General features: G+C 42.0%; 1 protein-coding gene across 1 annotated transcript in view; it reads left to right on the top strand.

Moving 5' to 3' along the window:
• The window catches only part of PLD5 (phospholipase D family member 5), a 388,353-nt gene that overhangs the window by 306,122 nt on the left and 66,766 nt on the right, over positions 1 to 15,465 (top strand). The window contains exon 5 of the mRNA XM_061161209.1: positions 3,984 to 4,111. Coding sequence (XP_061017192.1) covers positions 3,984 to 4,111 — 128 coding nt within the window. The remainder of the gene's footprint in view (positions 1 to 3,983; positions 4,112 to 15,465) is intronic.

Genomic DNA, 15,465 nt, shown 5'->3' on the forward strand with positions numbered 1-15,465 from the left:
CAGGCCTCCCTGTCTACCACCAACTCCCAGAGCTTACTCAAACTCATGTCCATAGAGTCAGTGATGCCATCCAATCATCTCATCCTCTGTCGTCCCCTTCTCCTCCCACCCTCAATCTTTCCCAGCATCAGGGTCTTTTCCAGTGAGTCAGTTCTTCGTATCAGGTGGCCAAAGTATTGGAGTTTCAGCTTCAGCATCCTTCCAATGAATATTCAGGACTGATTTCCTTTAGGATGGACTGGTTGCATCTCCTTGGAGTCCAAAGGACTTTCAAGAGTCTTCTCCAACACCACAGTTCAAAAGCATCAATTCTTTGGTACTCAGCTTTCTTTATAGTCCAACTCTCACATCCGTACATGACTACTGGAAAAACCATAGCCTTGACTAGATGGACCTTTGTTGGTAAAGTAATGTCTCTGCTTTTTAATAAGCTGTCTAGGTTAGTCATAACTTTTCTTCCAAGGAACAAATGTCTTTTAATTTCATGGCTGCGGTCATCATCTTCAGTGATTTTGGAGCCCAAAAAATTAAAATCTGCCACTGTTTTCACATCTATTTCCCATGAAATGATGGGACCAGATGCCATGATCTTAGTTTTCTGAATTGAATATAACTAAATATATATTTGTAAATATATAAATTATATAAATATAGTATCTAAATTAAGGTATAAATTAAGATAAAGCATTATCTTCAGAAATAGATGGGAATTAGATTTAGATAGAAAAAAATAAATAGTTCTTTAAAAAAAAGTGATATTTCAAAACCATATGTAGACAAATAGTTTTCCAGGTATATCATCAAATATTTTCAATGGGTTTTCTTACACCAAGTCCAGTAATTTGTAGGGGGAAAAATGATATACCATGTGTTGTAACATAGCTGTCTTGACCCTGGTCACAGAGAGGTGTTCAGTAAGTGGGAGTTACTGTTATTATTATATATTGCTTGATCTCTACACACAGCTCCATTGGCCTTGTAGCTCTGGCCTTAGTAGAGCATCACTGTCTTCCAAGCTCTCAGCCTTCACTTGGGGTTCCTTAGTAGAGTGACGGGTCACACCTTTCTGATCTTTCAGATATTCAGTACCCTCTTGCCATCTGAACAACAGGGATGAAGCAGATCCTGATCATTTTAAATTTTACACTTTATTTGATATGCTTGAATTTGTTTTTATTTCTTCCAGTTTTATTGACATATTGACATACAGTACTATATGTTTAAGATGGATTTGACTTATGTACAGCATGAAATGTTCATCACAGTAAGTTTACTAAATGTCTATCTTCTCATATAGATACAGAATTAAAGAAATAGAAAAAAATTTGTGATGAGAACTCTAAGGATTTACTCTTTTAAAAACTTTCACCTCTACCATACAGCATTGTTAATCATATTTATTATGTTGTACATCATAGTGCTTCTTTATCTTATAAGTGGAACTTTGTACATTTCAGTTGCCTTCGTTCAATTCTCCCTGCTTTTGTCTTTTATCCTTCCTACTACCTTTATACATTGCTGATTTACTACTTTTACTATATATTTTCCTTTACCAATGAAGTTTTTTTTTCCTTTCATAATTTCCATGTTTCTGGTCCCTTTAACATTTCACTATAAAGCTGCTTTAGTGGTGCTAGCTTTTGTTTATTTGTAAAACTTTTGATTTCTCCATCAAATCTGAATGAAAGCCTTGTCAGATATTCTTAGTTGTAGGTTTTCCTCTTTCTTCTCTTTAAATATATTGTGCAGTTCCCTTCTGGCCTACAGATCTCTGCTGAAAATTCAGCTGAGAGCCTCATGGGAGTTCCCTTGTAGGTAATTCATTGCTTTTCCCTTACTGCCTTTAATTTTCTATCTTTAACTTTTGATATTTTAATTACAACTTGTCTTGGTATGGTCTTCTTAGCGTTGATCCTGTTTGGGACTCTCTGTGCTTCCTGGACCTAGATATCTGTTACCTTCCCCAGCTTAGAGAAGTTTTCAGCTATTATGTCTTCAAATATGTTCTCTTCCCCTTTCTCTCTCTCTCTTCTCCTTATGGGAGCCCTATTGTATGACTTTTAGCATGCTTGATGTTGTTCTTGATGGCTTGTAAATGGTCCTCCATTCTTTTTATTCTTATTCTTTTTTCTGCAGCAAACCCAAGGTCACTTTGATGCTCTTCCTCCAGAGATGAGAAAATGGTTCCATTAGTGCTGGTCAGTCTAGTGCTATTGAAGGGCACAGCCATTTAAACTGGCCAAGATCTCTGTTACAGATTGAGTTGTGTCTCCCCAAAAACAAGTTGAAGACCTACCCCACCCTGTACCTCCAATTATGAACTTATTTAGAAATAGGGGTTTTGCAGATATAATTAATTAAGATAGGGTCATGCTGTAACAGGGTGGGCCCTTAATCCAGCATAATTGGTGTCACTATAAGAAGAGGAGAAGACAGAGACTCATAGGGAGAAGATGTCATGTGGCAACAGAGGTGGGAAGATTGGGGTGATACATCTGTAAGCCAAAGAATGCCAAATATTGATGGCCACCACAAGGAGCTGGGAAGAAGCAAGAAAGGATTCTCCTCTACAGGTTTCAGAGGGAGCATGGCCCTGCTGACATCTTGAACTTCTAATCTCTAGAACTAAGAAAGAATAAGTTTCTGTTGTTTTAAGCCACTCAGTTTGTGGCACTTTGTCATGGCAGCCCTAAGAAAGTAACACTCTCCAAAGACAAACGCTGCTCTTCATCCACTTAGGAGCACTGGCAACTGCCTCTGGGGGTATCACACCCTCCATGCAGATTTGGGTCTCTCCATGATTGCCATGGTAACTCCCCACTTTGGACATTCAGATTCCGCCTTTCCCAACTGTTCGTCCTCTGGGATGTTACTATTCCAGGACGGCTGAAGGCTAAGGAACATGTGCCTGTACTTATCTAGGATAATGAGTTTGCTCCACCCACAGAGAAAATCTTCCTGGATGCTTTCTTCACCTCAGATCCTCTCCCAGCTTCCTGGTTTCTCTTTGTATCTTCCTGCCACAAGAACCCAGATGCATACTTAACATCTCCCCAAGAGTTATAGGTTAAGTTTATAGTGTAAATCACTCTTTCTTTCTGTATCTTGAAATGTAGCCATGTGTGTGTTTTGGCAGGAGTGGGACTGGGGAGGCCTTCCCTGATAGCTCAGTTAATAAAGAAGCCACCTGCAATGCAGGAGACCCTAGTTCAATTCCTGGGTTGGGAAGATTCACTAGGCTGCCCACATCAATATTCTTGGGCTTCCCTTGTAGCTCAGCTAAAGAGCCAGGTAAAGAATCTGGTAAAGAATCTTCTCAGGTAAAGAATCTGCCTGCAATGTGGGAGACCTGGGTTCAATCCCTGGGTTGGGAAGATCTCCTGGAGAAGGAAAAGGCTACTCACTCCAATATTCTGGCCTGGAGAATTCCACGGACTATGTATTCCATGGGGTTGCAAAGAGTTGGACACAACTGTGTGTGTGTGTGTGTGTGTGTGTGTAACTGGATCACTTTGCTGTATGCCTGAAACTAATGCAATATTATAAATCAGTATATGAATCAATAAAGAAAATGAAGGCCAGTTCCTTGTTGAGGAAAGCCATATTGTTAAGAAAGACCAACCTTTTTACTGATTGCAAAACTGTAGGAAAAGTATCCCAAAAGTAGAAGAAAAGAAGAGCATGGCACACCTATCTCACTATCTGAATGATAAATCAAGGAGCAGGGATCTGAGTCAGATCTGACTTGGGAAGCGATGATCTTGTCATTTCATAGGGAAAACTTATTCTCTTGTATTCCTTTGTATTCTTTTTGGGAATAAAGTAGCTCCTCAGGGGTCCTCTATGAACTAAACTAATGTAAATGTGTGGCTTCCTTGAGTGCCAGCTATGGTGGATGCAGACCATGAGTGTTGCTGCGGGTAGGTGACTGCACGTTCAAGGCCCTGACACAGAGGCTGACTGGGATTTCCTTAAACTCCTAGGAGCTGAGGTGACCTACATGAACATGACTGCCTACAACAAGGGCCGACTGCAGTCCTCCTTCTGGATTGTGGACAAGCAGCATGTTTACATCGGCAGTGCCGGTTTGGACTGGCGGTCTCTGGGACAGGTAATCTTTTCATTACATAGAGTTTTGTCAGCATCAAAACTACCGCCTCCATAAAACCCTCAGTCACCTCTACTGTGATTGAGAGAATTTAAACCTACAGCATTTTTTTTTAACTGCACAGTTTTAGTAGCTTTACCCTCAATTAAAGCAAAATAATAAACCTTTCCTTGTCAGAATCATTTCACCAAAAGAACTGCCATTGCTTCAGTGCTTTTATTACTCAGATGCTATTCCCACATTCTTTAGAGCATGTGCTGTGCTGCGGTTAGTCACTCAGTCGTGTCCGACTCTTTGTGACCCCATGACTGTAGCCCGCCAGGCTTCTCTGTCCATGGGATTCTCCAGGCAAGAATAGTGGAGTGGGTAGCCATTCCCTCTGGGGGTTCTTCCTCCTGATGCTTGACCCTCAGACTCTCTGGACTTCCAGGATGGTACAGTGGTAAAGAATCTGCCTGCCAATGCAGGAGACACAGGAGATGTGAGTTTGATCCCAGGGTGGGGAAGAATCCCATGGACAGAGGAGCCTGGCAGGCTACAATCCATGGGGTCGCAAAGAGTCATCACGACTTAGTGACTAAACAACAACAATAGATTCTCTTAGAGGGCTATCTTTATACGGAAGCTTCTCTGTGTAGCTTATATGGGTTTGATTTTTTTTTTTTTATGTGAGGGCTGTTTTTGCAATGGATGTCTGCCACCTCTTTTCTCCATGTATGCCGATCTTTATCCCCTTGATAACAGTGGGATTGATACTGTGGTTACCAGAGCCTGCACCGGGTATTGAGCAGGGCCTCCTCTCTGCTATGTGATTGTCACTGCCCTGTTAGAGGTGGGGTTGGCTCCCCAGTGGTTGGAGTAGAGACTTCCAGATCTGTATCTTAGCCATGTTTCTCTCCTGTGATGTGAGGTAGGTGGGACTGAACACTCCCGCTGGAAGGGAAGCCACGGGAGCTGTTCCTCCTCTGGAGCTGTTCACCTGTGGGTGTGCTCTGTTGTGTCACTTTTCACGCCCCATGCTGGCTCACAAATCACACTGTTGGTGGCCCTGCTCTCAGCCCTACTGTACCTGTGGGTATGCTGGCAGTTGGCCGTGGTGTCTCTCAGGCATTGTTTTCACCGGACCGTCTGTGTGTATCCATCGGTCAGGACTGTAGTAACCATGCATCTGGACCCACTCTGGGGGCTGTGGAGGCAGCTTAGATTTGGCCTGGCCCAGGAGGGTCACAGAAAGTCAGACACAACTGAGTGTCTGAGCAGGGAACAGAATCCTGGCATGTCTATGCCCACAAAGCCCATAGGCCCTAAACCTACACCTGTCAGCTATGGGAGCATTTATCTGTTCAAATATCCCACAGTTGCTGAGTTTCCAAAGCCAGCAGTGGGGGTGTAAGTCCATGGAGAGATTTCAGCTCTTCCTCCTTGGTCACAGGGCCCCTGGATCTCAGCTGTAGTTTCAGCCCCACTTTTGCATGTGTGTCTCCCACCAGCATCTACTTCCAAGGCTGCCTTGGAACACACGTGCCTGCCCAGGTGGGCAGAGAGCGATGGGTGGGGCATGTGAGCTACTCAGGTGAGTGCCCCTCCCGGTGCCCATGGAGGCAGGGACCAGCCCATGGGGATGAGGGCTGCAGTGGTAGCCCCACTGCTTGCGGGCCATTCCACAGTGGCTCCCTGTAGCTATGGTGGCCCAGGCTTTTCCACAAACATTTCCAATTGTGGAGTTTCTTACTCTCATTCCTTCAGGCTGTCTCTTTACAGCCAGCAGCTGTCCCCTCACTGGGTCTGCTCTCCAGACCCTACATTCCATCACCCAACCCCCTCTCTGCACCAGCAAACCCATGTCTCAGGCTGAGGCCAGACAGCTCTGGCACTTACCTCCCGGGTAGGTCTTATGCTGTCCTGCCTGCTACAGACAGGTCGCCGCCCTCGCCTCTGAGCCCCCAAAGCTCCTCTCTGTCCCAGTTGATCTCCCTACTGGTGAGAGGGCTTCCCCAGTTGCGGGAACCTTTCCTTTCCTTCAGCTCCCCTCCAGAGGTGCAAGACTTTATCCCATTGCCTTGTTTCTATTTGTCTTTCTTTTGTCCTACCTGGTTGTGTGGGGGTTTTTCTTGTTGTTTCAGGTGCCCAGGGTCCTCTGGTAGTGTTCAGCAAGTGCTCTGAGAGAACTGTTCTGTTAGTAGATGTATTCTTTTTTTATTAATTAATTAATTAATTTTGACTGTGCTGGTCTTCACACGACCTTTACTGCACGACCTTTACTCTAGTTGCAGAGAGCCAGGGCTACTCTCTAATTACAGTGCATGGGCTACTCATTGCAGTGGCTTCTCTTGTTGTGGAGCACGGGCCTTAGGGCACGTGGGCTTCAGGAGTTGTGGCCCCCAGGCTATAGAGCACAGGCTCGATAGGTGTGACACACAGGCTTAGTTGCTCCACAGCACGTGGGATCTTCCTGGATCAGGGATGTAACCCATGTCTCCTGCACTGCCAAGTGGGTTCTTTACCACTGAGACACCGGGGAAACCCTGATGTGTTCCTGATGCATTTGTGGGAAGAGGTGAACTCCACATCCTCCTGTTTCACCATCTTGACTCCTCTCCCCTGCTAAGTGGTTTTTAACTTCAGCATCATTTGTTTATTTTTTTTTTAAGAAAGTATGTTTTCCTACCACTAAATTTTATTTTATTTTTTTGTTATTAACTGATAGAGTTTAAAGTTCTGTTAATTCCATTTGATTGAGGTTTGAATTATTGAGGTTTAATGACATTTTTCTCCAGATTTTTGAGCAAGTAATCTTTCTCTATTTCCTTCTATGCCTTTCCTTACATAGACAGACATTCATGTATTCAAGTATTGGTTTCTCTGCTTGAGGATTATTCCTTTGTCATTGCTTTTAGTTGTTTATTTTGTAGGAAAGTAAGTTGATCTTTTAAATGTTTACTCTCTGTGTGGTCATTTAGATATCATTTCCTTTTTAAAGGTATCATCATTATAAAATATGAAAATTTCCCCACTTTAAACATGGTAAATACAGAGAGAAGATAAGGTGCAAGTTATTTCCTATTCATATGAAGAGCAGAAGCTATTTTGTGAATTTTCCTTATTTCCACACTTCTAAGTGGTAGCTAGTTTCCTTTCAGTTATAGAGAAGACCAGAGGAAGAAGTGGGCAAGAACCTGGACCTGGTTCTCTGTATCATGACTAATCACACTGCTTTCTTAAAGACAAGCCAACTCCTATGCTTCACTTAATGTCATTCTCAACAGAAACTGGAGAATCACAGTCTCTCCACTATTGGCACTGCATGGCACTGAGCCCTCCAGTCTTTCTAGAAGAGATTTCCCTCTGACCTCATCCTGGTCTGTTCTCAGATGGAGAAGGAAATGGCAACCCACCCCAGTATTCTTGCCTGGAGAATCCCATGGACAGAGAAGCCTGGCAGGGGGTCCGTGGGGTCGCAAGAGTCAGACACCACCACCGCCTAAACTTGGAATGGGAGGGAGAGTAAACCAAGTGGACTTCTTAGATTTCTTCCCTTCAGCTCAAGTATACCAACAAAGTTATACTTTTAAAAACATAAATGAATTATCATGCTATTTCTTAAGTATGGAATAAGTGTATTTTAAGAATTTTAAAATAACTCATTTTATAATTCATAATCTCGGGCTCCCAGGTGGCTCAGTGGTAAAGAATCTGCCTGCCAGTGTGAGAGACATAGGAGATGTGGGTTTGATCTCTGGGTCAGGAAGATCCCCTGGAGAAGGAAATAGCAACTCACTCCAGTATTATTGCCTGGGGAAATCCCATGGACAGAGGAGCCAATGGGCTACAGTCCACGAGGTCACAAAGAGTCAGACACAACTTAGTGACTAAATAACAACAACAGTCTATATGTCAACTGCTAACCTACTTCTCTTACATCAACAGCCATCATTTCTCTGCCTCCTTTCCACACATAGGCACTCATGTTGTCTCTTTGTCCACCCTTTCCCTTAGTTTTTACTATTTAAAATCATGTTGTTATACTTGTATCATCTATTTTAAATGTTTTCCTTTCATCTGTGCTTGATTATGTGGGCTTTTTTCTTGGTTTACTTCGTGAGACATAACACATTGCACAGCAGTCCTCATGTGTTGGAAAAGATTTTTTCATTTGAGAAATGTGTGTGAGACTAATATTTACATGAAAAATTATAATACATTTTCGAAGTATCAAACTCAACCTATTCCATTAGCTTTATATTTTGTGACATTTTCTAGTGAAATCAGATTATTACTATCAATTATTACCTTAAGTCTGTAGCTATTGTTGTTTAGTTGCTAAGTTCTATCCAATTCTTTATGACCTCATCCATGAACTGCAACATGCCAGGCTTCCCTGGCCTTCACTATCTCCCAGAGTTTGCTCAAACTCATTTCCATGGAGTTGGTAATGCCATCCAACCATTTCATCCTCTGTCATCCCCTTCTCCTCCTGCCCTCAATCTTTCCCAGCATCAGTGTCTTTTCCAATGAGTTGCCTATTTGCATCAGGTGGCCAAAGGATTGGAACTTCAGCTTTAGCATCAGTCCTTCTAATCAATATTCAGGACATTTTCTCTAGCACTGACTGATTTGATCTTCTTGCAGTCCAAGGGACTCTCAAGAAAATTCTCTAACACCACAGTTCAAAAGCTTCAATTCTTCGGTGCTCAGTCTTCAGATTATGGGCCAACTCTCACATCTGTACATGACTACTGGAAAACCCATACCTTTGACTATATGGACCTTTATCAGCAAAGTGATGTCTCTGCTTTTTAATCTGCTTTAAATCTATAGTAAATAAGATAAATAATAAAACTAATGATAAGAGTTTCAGTGTATTGCAGATTTTCTTTATGCTAGATATTCTTCTAAGTGTTAAAGAATATGAACTCATTCAATTTTCACAATAACCCTTTCTTTTAAATACTATATTATCACTTTATTTTACAAAGGAGGAAATTGAGACACACATCAGTAATCTACCCAAGGTCACCTTCCAAGAAGCTTCAAAGCAAGAATTCAAACCAAGGCAATCTAATTCCAAACCCTTCTCTCTTACTTTGTGCTAATAATTTTTAGAAATAAATTACATTATGAAAAATCATTTTCTTTCAGGATTTTCCTGTCATGCTAAACAATAAATTTCCTCTAACTCTTTTTTCTTTAAGAATAGCTAACAATGCTATTCCGGAGAAGGCAATGGCACCCCACTCCAGTACTCTTGCCTGGAAAATCCCATGGATGGAGGAGCCTGGTAGGCTGCAGTCCATGGGGTCGCTAAGAGTTGGACATGACTGAGCGACTTCATTTTCACTTTTATGCATTGGAGAAGGAAATGGAAACCCACTCCAGTGTTCTTGCCTGGAGAATCCCAGGGACGGGGGAGCCTGGTGGGCCGCCGTCTATGGGGTCGCACAGAGTCGGACACGACTGAAGCGACTTAGCAGCAGCAGCAGCAACAGCGCTATTCATCTAGATACCTTCACTCATTCACATTTTTCTTTTTTAAAAATTTTTTCATTGGAGTATAGTTGATTTACAATGTTGAGTTCGTTTCAGTGTGCAGCAAAGTAATCAGTTATACATATTCATCAATACACTGTTTTTAGATTCTTTTCCCACATAGGCCATTTCAAAGTATTGAGTAGAGTTCTCTGTGCTATACATCTCCTTATTAGTTATTTGTTTTATATATAGTAGTGTGCATATGTCAATCCTAATCTTTAATTTAGCCCTTACCCCCTGGTAACCATGGTACTTTCCTAGTGGCTCAGACAGTAAAGAATCTAACTGCAATGTGGGAGACCCGGGTTCGATCCCTGGGTTGGGAAGATCCCCTGGAGAAGGGAATGGCTACCCACTCCAGTGTCCTTCTCTGAAAAGTTCCATTGACAGAGAAGCCTGGCAGGCTATAGTCCTTCTGTAGAATCAGACACAACTGAGCAACTAACATGCTTCCCTGGTAACCATAAGTTTGTTTTCTACACCTGTAACTCTGTTTTGTAGATAAGTTCATTTGTACCCTTTTTAAGATTCCACATATAAGCAACATCATATGATATTTGTCTTTCCATTCACATCTTTCTGATTGCAAACCCGTGATGACATGATAGCCACAGAGTGATGTATTTAAGTTCTGCAAACTCAATTAATTATCTGAGTTGAATTTCAAAGACTAGAAGTCAATGTGTGTGTGCTTCTATATTCTTCCGCAGTGGTTCAAGGTGCTCCCCTAGAATCTGTGGCCACGGGGAGTCCTGTGGGGGGGGGGGGGGCGTGGGGAAGGGAGCTCCTAAAATCACTAAGGAGGAAACAAAAAAATGCAGCACTAACAAAGCAAACAAAAGACTAACCAGTATGTGAAGTAGAAGGAAAAGGGCACAAGTCTTCAAACCACAGGGTTCTGGAGGCGTGATGCTGAACTAGAAAAAGCTGAAAAGGGAAAAGTGAAAATCGTGCTTTTAGTAAAGTTACTTTTATCATTTTTCAAATATACCCTCTGAAATGAACTACTAGCCTGGAATTGGAGGCAAGACTCAGTAGGTTCCTTGCTCACGTGAATCTGGCAATTCTGTATAGGGAAAATATTTAAATAACATTTTGAAATATAATTATAACAAATAGGAATAGGCCTATTTGACTCTGTTAATGTGTATTTTAATCTTATTGTTCAGTCGCTAAGTGGTGTCTGACTTTTTTGCAACCCCAAGGACTGTAGCCTGCCAGGCTCCTCTGTCCATCTTAGTCCATCTTTATTCTGAAAAGACCTGAAAGGTATATCTTAAACTAAGCCAGCTGTTGGAGCAGGGAACATCGGAGCTCTAAGATAAGGCCTTCCAGTGACTGTGTTGGTGATCAAAACAACCCAGGACAGGATGTGGATTCAATACTACAAGCTCCGGTAGAAACACTGAAGATCTGTGATGGGCCAGGACCTGACAATCCTGGAACAAGCCTAGAGAAAGTGCTCAAGCTGAGGAGTGAGGAAAGCATGAATAGAGACTCTGTGGCCAACATTAAAAGGGAAAGTGACAGGACTGAATTATGATGGTGTGAGGTTAATTTTATCTATCAACTTGGCTAAGCTATCATGCCTATTTGTTTATTCAAATACCAGTCTAGATGTTGCTGTGAAGGTATTTTTTAGATGTGATTAGCCTTTCTTTAGACATCACTTTACTAACAAAAATCCATCTAGTCAAAGCTATAGTTTTTCCAGTACTCATGTACGGATGAGAGATTTGAATCATAAAGAAGGCTAAGCACTGAAGAATTGATGCTTTCAAATTGTCGTACTGGAAAAGACTCTTGAGAGTCCCTTGGACTGCAAGGAGATCAAACCAGTCAATCCTAAAGGAAATCAATTCAGTTCAGTTCAGTCGCTCAGTCATGTCTGACTCTTTGTGACCCCATGAACCACAGCACGCCAGGCCTCCCTGTCCATCACCAACTCCCAGAGTTTACTCAAACTCATGTCCATCAAGTCGGTGATGCCATCCAGCCATCTCATCCTCTGTCGTCCCCTTCTCCTCCTGCCCCCAATCCCTCCCAGCATCAGGGTCTTTTCCAATGAGTCAGCTCTTCGCATCAGGTGGCCAAAGTATTGGAGTTTCAGCTTCAACATCAGTCCTTCCAATGAACACCCAGGACTGATCTCCTTTAGGATGGACTGGTTGGATCTCCTTGCAGTCCAACGGACTCTCAAGAGTCTTCACCAACACCACAGTTCAAAAGCATCAATTTTTTGGTGCTCAGCTTTCTTCACAGTCCAACTCTCACATCCATACATAACCACTGGAAAAATCATAGCCTTGACTAGATGGACCTTTGTTGGCAAAGTAATGTCTCTGCTCTTTAATATGCTATCTAGGTTGGTCATAACTTTCCTTCCACGGAGTAAGCGTCTTTTAATTTCATGGCTGCAATCACCATCTGTAGTGATTTTGGAGCCCCCAAAAATAAAGTCTGATGCTGTTTCCACTGTTTCCCCATCTATTTCCCATGAAGTGATGGGACCAGATGCCATGATTTTCTGAATGTTTTCTGAATGTTGAGCTTTAAGCCAACTTTTTCACTCTCCTCTTTCACTTTCATCAATAAACCCTGAATATTCATTGAAAGGACTGTTGCTAAAGCTGAAGTTCCAATACTTTGGCCACCTGATGCAAAGAGCTGACTCATTGGAAAAGACCACAATGCTGGGAAAGACTGAGGACAGGAAGAGAAGAGGATGGCAGAAGATGTGATAGTTAGATAACATCACTGACTCAAAAGACGTGAATTTTAGCAAACTCTAGGAGATGATGGAGGACAAAGGAGCCTGGCATGCTGCAGCCCATGAGATCAAAAAGAATTAGGCACAACTTAGCAACTAAGCAACAACATTTAAATAGGTAGACCTGAGTAAACAGATTATCCTCCCTTATGTGGAAGGGTCTCATCCAGTCAACTGAAGACCATAAGAGCAAAAGCTGAGGTTTTCAGAAGAAGGAATTGGATCTCAAGACTGCAACATAGAAATCCTACCTGAATTTCTAGCCTGCTATACAGACTTTAGGCTGAATATGAGAACTAAAAAGTACTTCAGCAGAAAAGACATGGTAAAGCTGTGTCACAGGGACTGATCGGTTATAAAGAATGAGCCAGAGAGAATAATGGATATTGTTCCAGCATCTGGATGGACCTGGGCCAACAAGGAGAAGGACCATACCATCAAGAGAAATGGGGAATATCAGAGGGTAGGGGCCATTCTGATGTCCAATAGGCAGTTGGAGAAACAGTAAAGAAATTGGCCAGTATTGATGCTTTTTATCTAACAACTTGGGCATCTGAATAGTAATAGTTTCTTGATTGACCCTAAAGCTACTGATTTCATCACAGCTCCTATTTCTGACAATAACCATTTTGTAGGATAGTGACAAGAATTGTACCCCTTCTGCCTCGCCAAGCTGGTCACTTCTTCCTAGTCTCTGTGGGTTGAAATCATAGCCTGATGTTAGCGGTGAGGAAGGGTGCTGAGACTTATAGTGTCTTTGATTCCCTCTTCTTGTCCCTTTTTCTTTCAATTAAAAGAACAAAGCACTGAGGTAGAGTTTTGACGACTGCGTGGGTGTGCCAGTGGGCAAGAGGAGGGCACTGCTTTATAGTGCATCCTGCCACCCTGTTCAGTGCTAGCATTGAGCTGACGTTTTCACAATTTATGATTTTCTAAAGACCTGTTTTAGCTCCTATGGCAGTGGGCATTGGTCATGAAAGGAAATAGATGTTGGAGCCAAAATGAAAATTAACCAAAGGAAAAGGCAATTCAATAGCAAAAAGAAAAAATTAATATTCCTTAGGCAACATGTAATGAAGGAAAACAAAGGATTCATTCCTCCAGTATTGATTCAGAAGATTACCTGGGCTGCTCAAAAAAGGTCATTTTTTGTTTGCATGTTAATTCTAAAGTAAATGAGGAGCTAGAAGTCCCTATTTCATATATAAGAAATGTATTAGCAGATGGATTTTCAGTAACAAAGCCATGCTTATTTTCTACAATTTCAAAGTAACAATTTGGCAGAAATATTGTTCAGAAGAGGCATAAGTAGGAAATCGTCTTTCCTAGTCTCCCCTGAGATACATTCTCACAAAACCCGTTTACTATTATAAAATACTCTCAAATTGTGCAGTTAAGTGAAGAAATAGGAACATCACTTGCTCTCTCCTGTTCACCTTTCCCAAGATGAAATTCAGTTAGTAGGTCATTCTCAAGTGAAATTTATTTCTAAATATTTTCCTTCATATGTCCCTTGCCTCTTCAATCTGTCCTAAGTGATGTGATAATCCTAGGTATCCATAATGGCTCCTTAGATAGCATGTCTCAAGATCTCTATCCTGGCCACTTTTTTTTTTTTCTAAATATAATCCATTTGGTTAAAGTTCCTCTTAAAATATGATGCCCAAAATTCAATATGGAACTTCAAAAGTAGCCCTCCCCTGCAGACTTTAGCTTGCAGTCACATGGGCACTATACTTATAAACATAGAAGCTAAACCTGAGTTTAATGTTTTGCTGGCCTCATTATTTTTTTGTTTGTTGTTACTAACAGCATTGCTTGGCAATATAGCGTAATAGTTGGAGTCAGATAAAGCTAAAATTGAATTTTTTTTCTATCTCTCATAATTATATAACCATAGGCAAGTTTTTTTTCATTTCCCTGAGCTTAAATTTCTCTCAACAATTGATTAATGATACTAACCTCCTACAATTGTTGGAGATCAGACTGGATCTCACATCCTAGCACTGGACCTCCAGCCCAGCTACTGCTCAGTAAATTGTAGCCAGTAGAGTTGATGGCAAGGAAACTTTTTTCTTTCTTTGATAAGTTATCTAGATCAGTAGATCAAGGGAATATTAGAGGTGCTGGCATTTATTTGCTATTTTTGGCAAAGATTTTGTAAATCTCTTTAACTCATGGCCTGGTTAAAGGTATAGCATAGTGGGCAGCAGCCCAGAAGGGACATGGGCTGGGGGCTGTGTCCCTCTGAAGGGAGATCTCACATGTCTTAACCATAGAGCTTTATTTTACATCCTGTGCTGTTCAAGGTTATCATCAACAGTCATACCTAGAAGGCAACTGACCAAATTTACCAATAGCCCAAATCTGGGTGATATAGTTAAGGTCTCAGTTTTCAGAAACAAGACTTCAAGAGATTTCAGTGAGTTCATTCAAACAATATTCACAAGAGGAAAGTGAACAGGGGCGTGGAAATAAATGAAGACCACCCAAGTGAGAATAAGCAAGCAAGATAATCAACCACTACCTCTTGCATTTGGCAGAGGCTCAAAGACAGGCAGAGAAGTGGAAAACTTTGTAGTGGAAAATTGGGACGAAGCTGATTGGAGGCTGTTAGCGTAGGGAAATTGTAGGAGAATTAACTAAAAAGTAGGGTATTGTATGTAATGGGCTTCCCAGGTAGCTCGGCTGGTAAAGAATCCTCCTGCAACACAGGAGACCCCAGTTCAATTCCTGGGTCGGGAAGATCCCCTGGAGAAGGGATAGGCTACCCACTCCTGTATTCTTGGGCTTCCCTGGCGGCTCAGATGGTAAAGAATCTGCCTGCAATGTGGGAGACCTGGGCTCAATCCCTGGGTTGGGAAGATCCCCTGGAGGAGGGCATGGCAACTCCCTCCAGTATTCTTACCTGGAGAATCCCCATGGACAGAGGAGCCTGGCAAGCTATGGCCCATGGGGTCACAAAGAGTCAGACACAACTGAGTGACTAAGCGCGGCCTCCTATGTAATTGATTAAGGGTACATATTTACCTTTATGTTGTTGATCCTAAATTGGAAA

The sequence above is a fragment of the Dama dama genome, chromosome 14, assembly GCF_033118175.1.
Source record: "Dama dama isolate Ldn47 chromosome 14, ASM3311817v1, whole genome shotgun sequence".
NCBI lineage: Eukaryota > Metazoa > Chordata > Mammalia > Artiodactyla > Cervidae > Dama > Dama dama.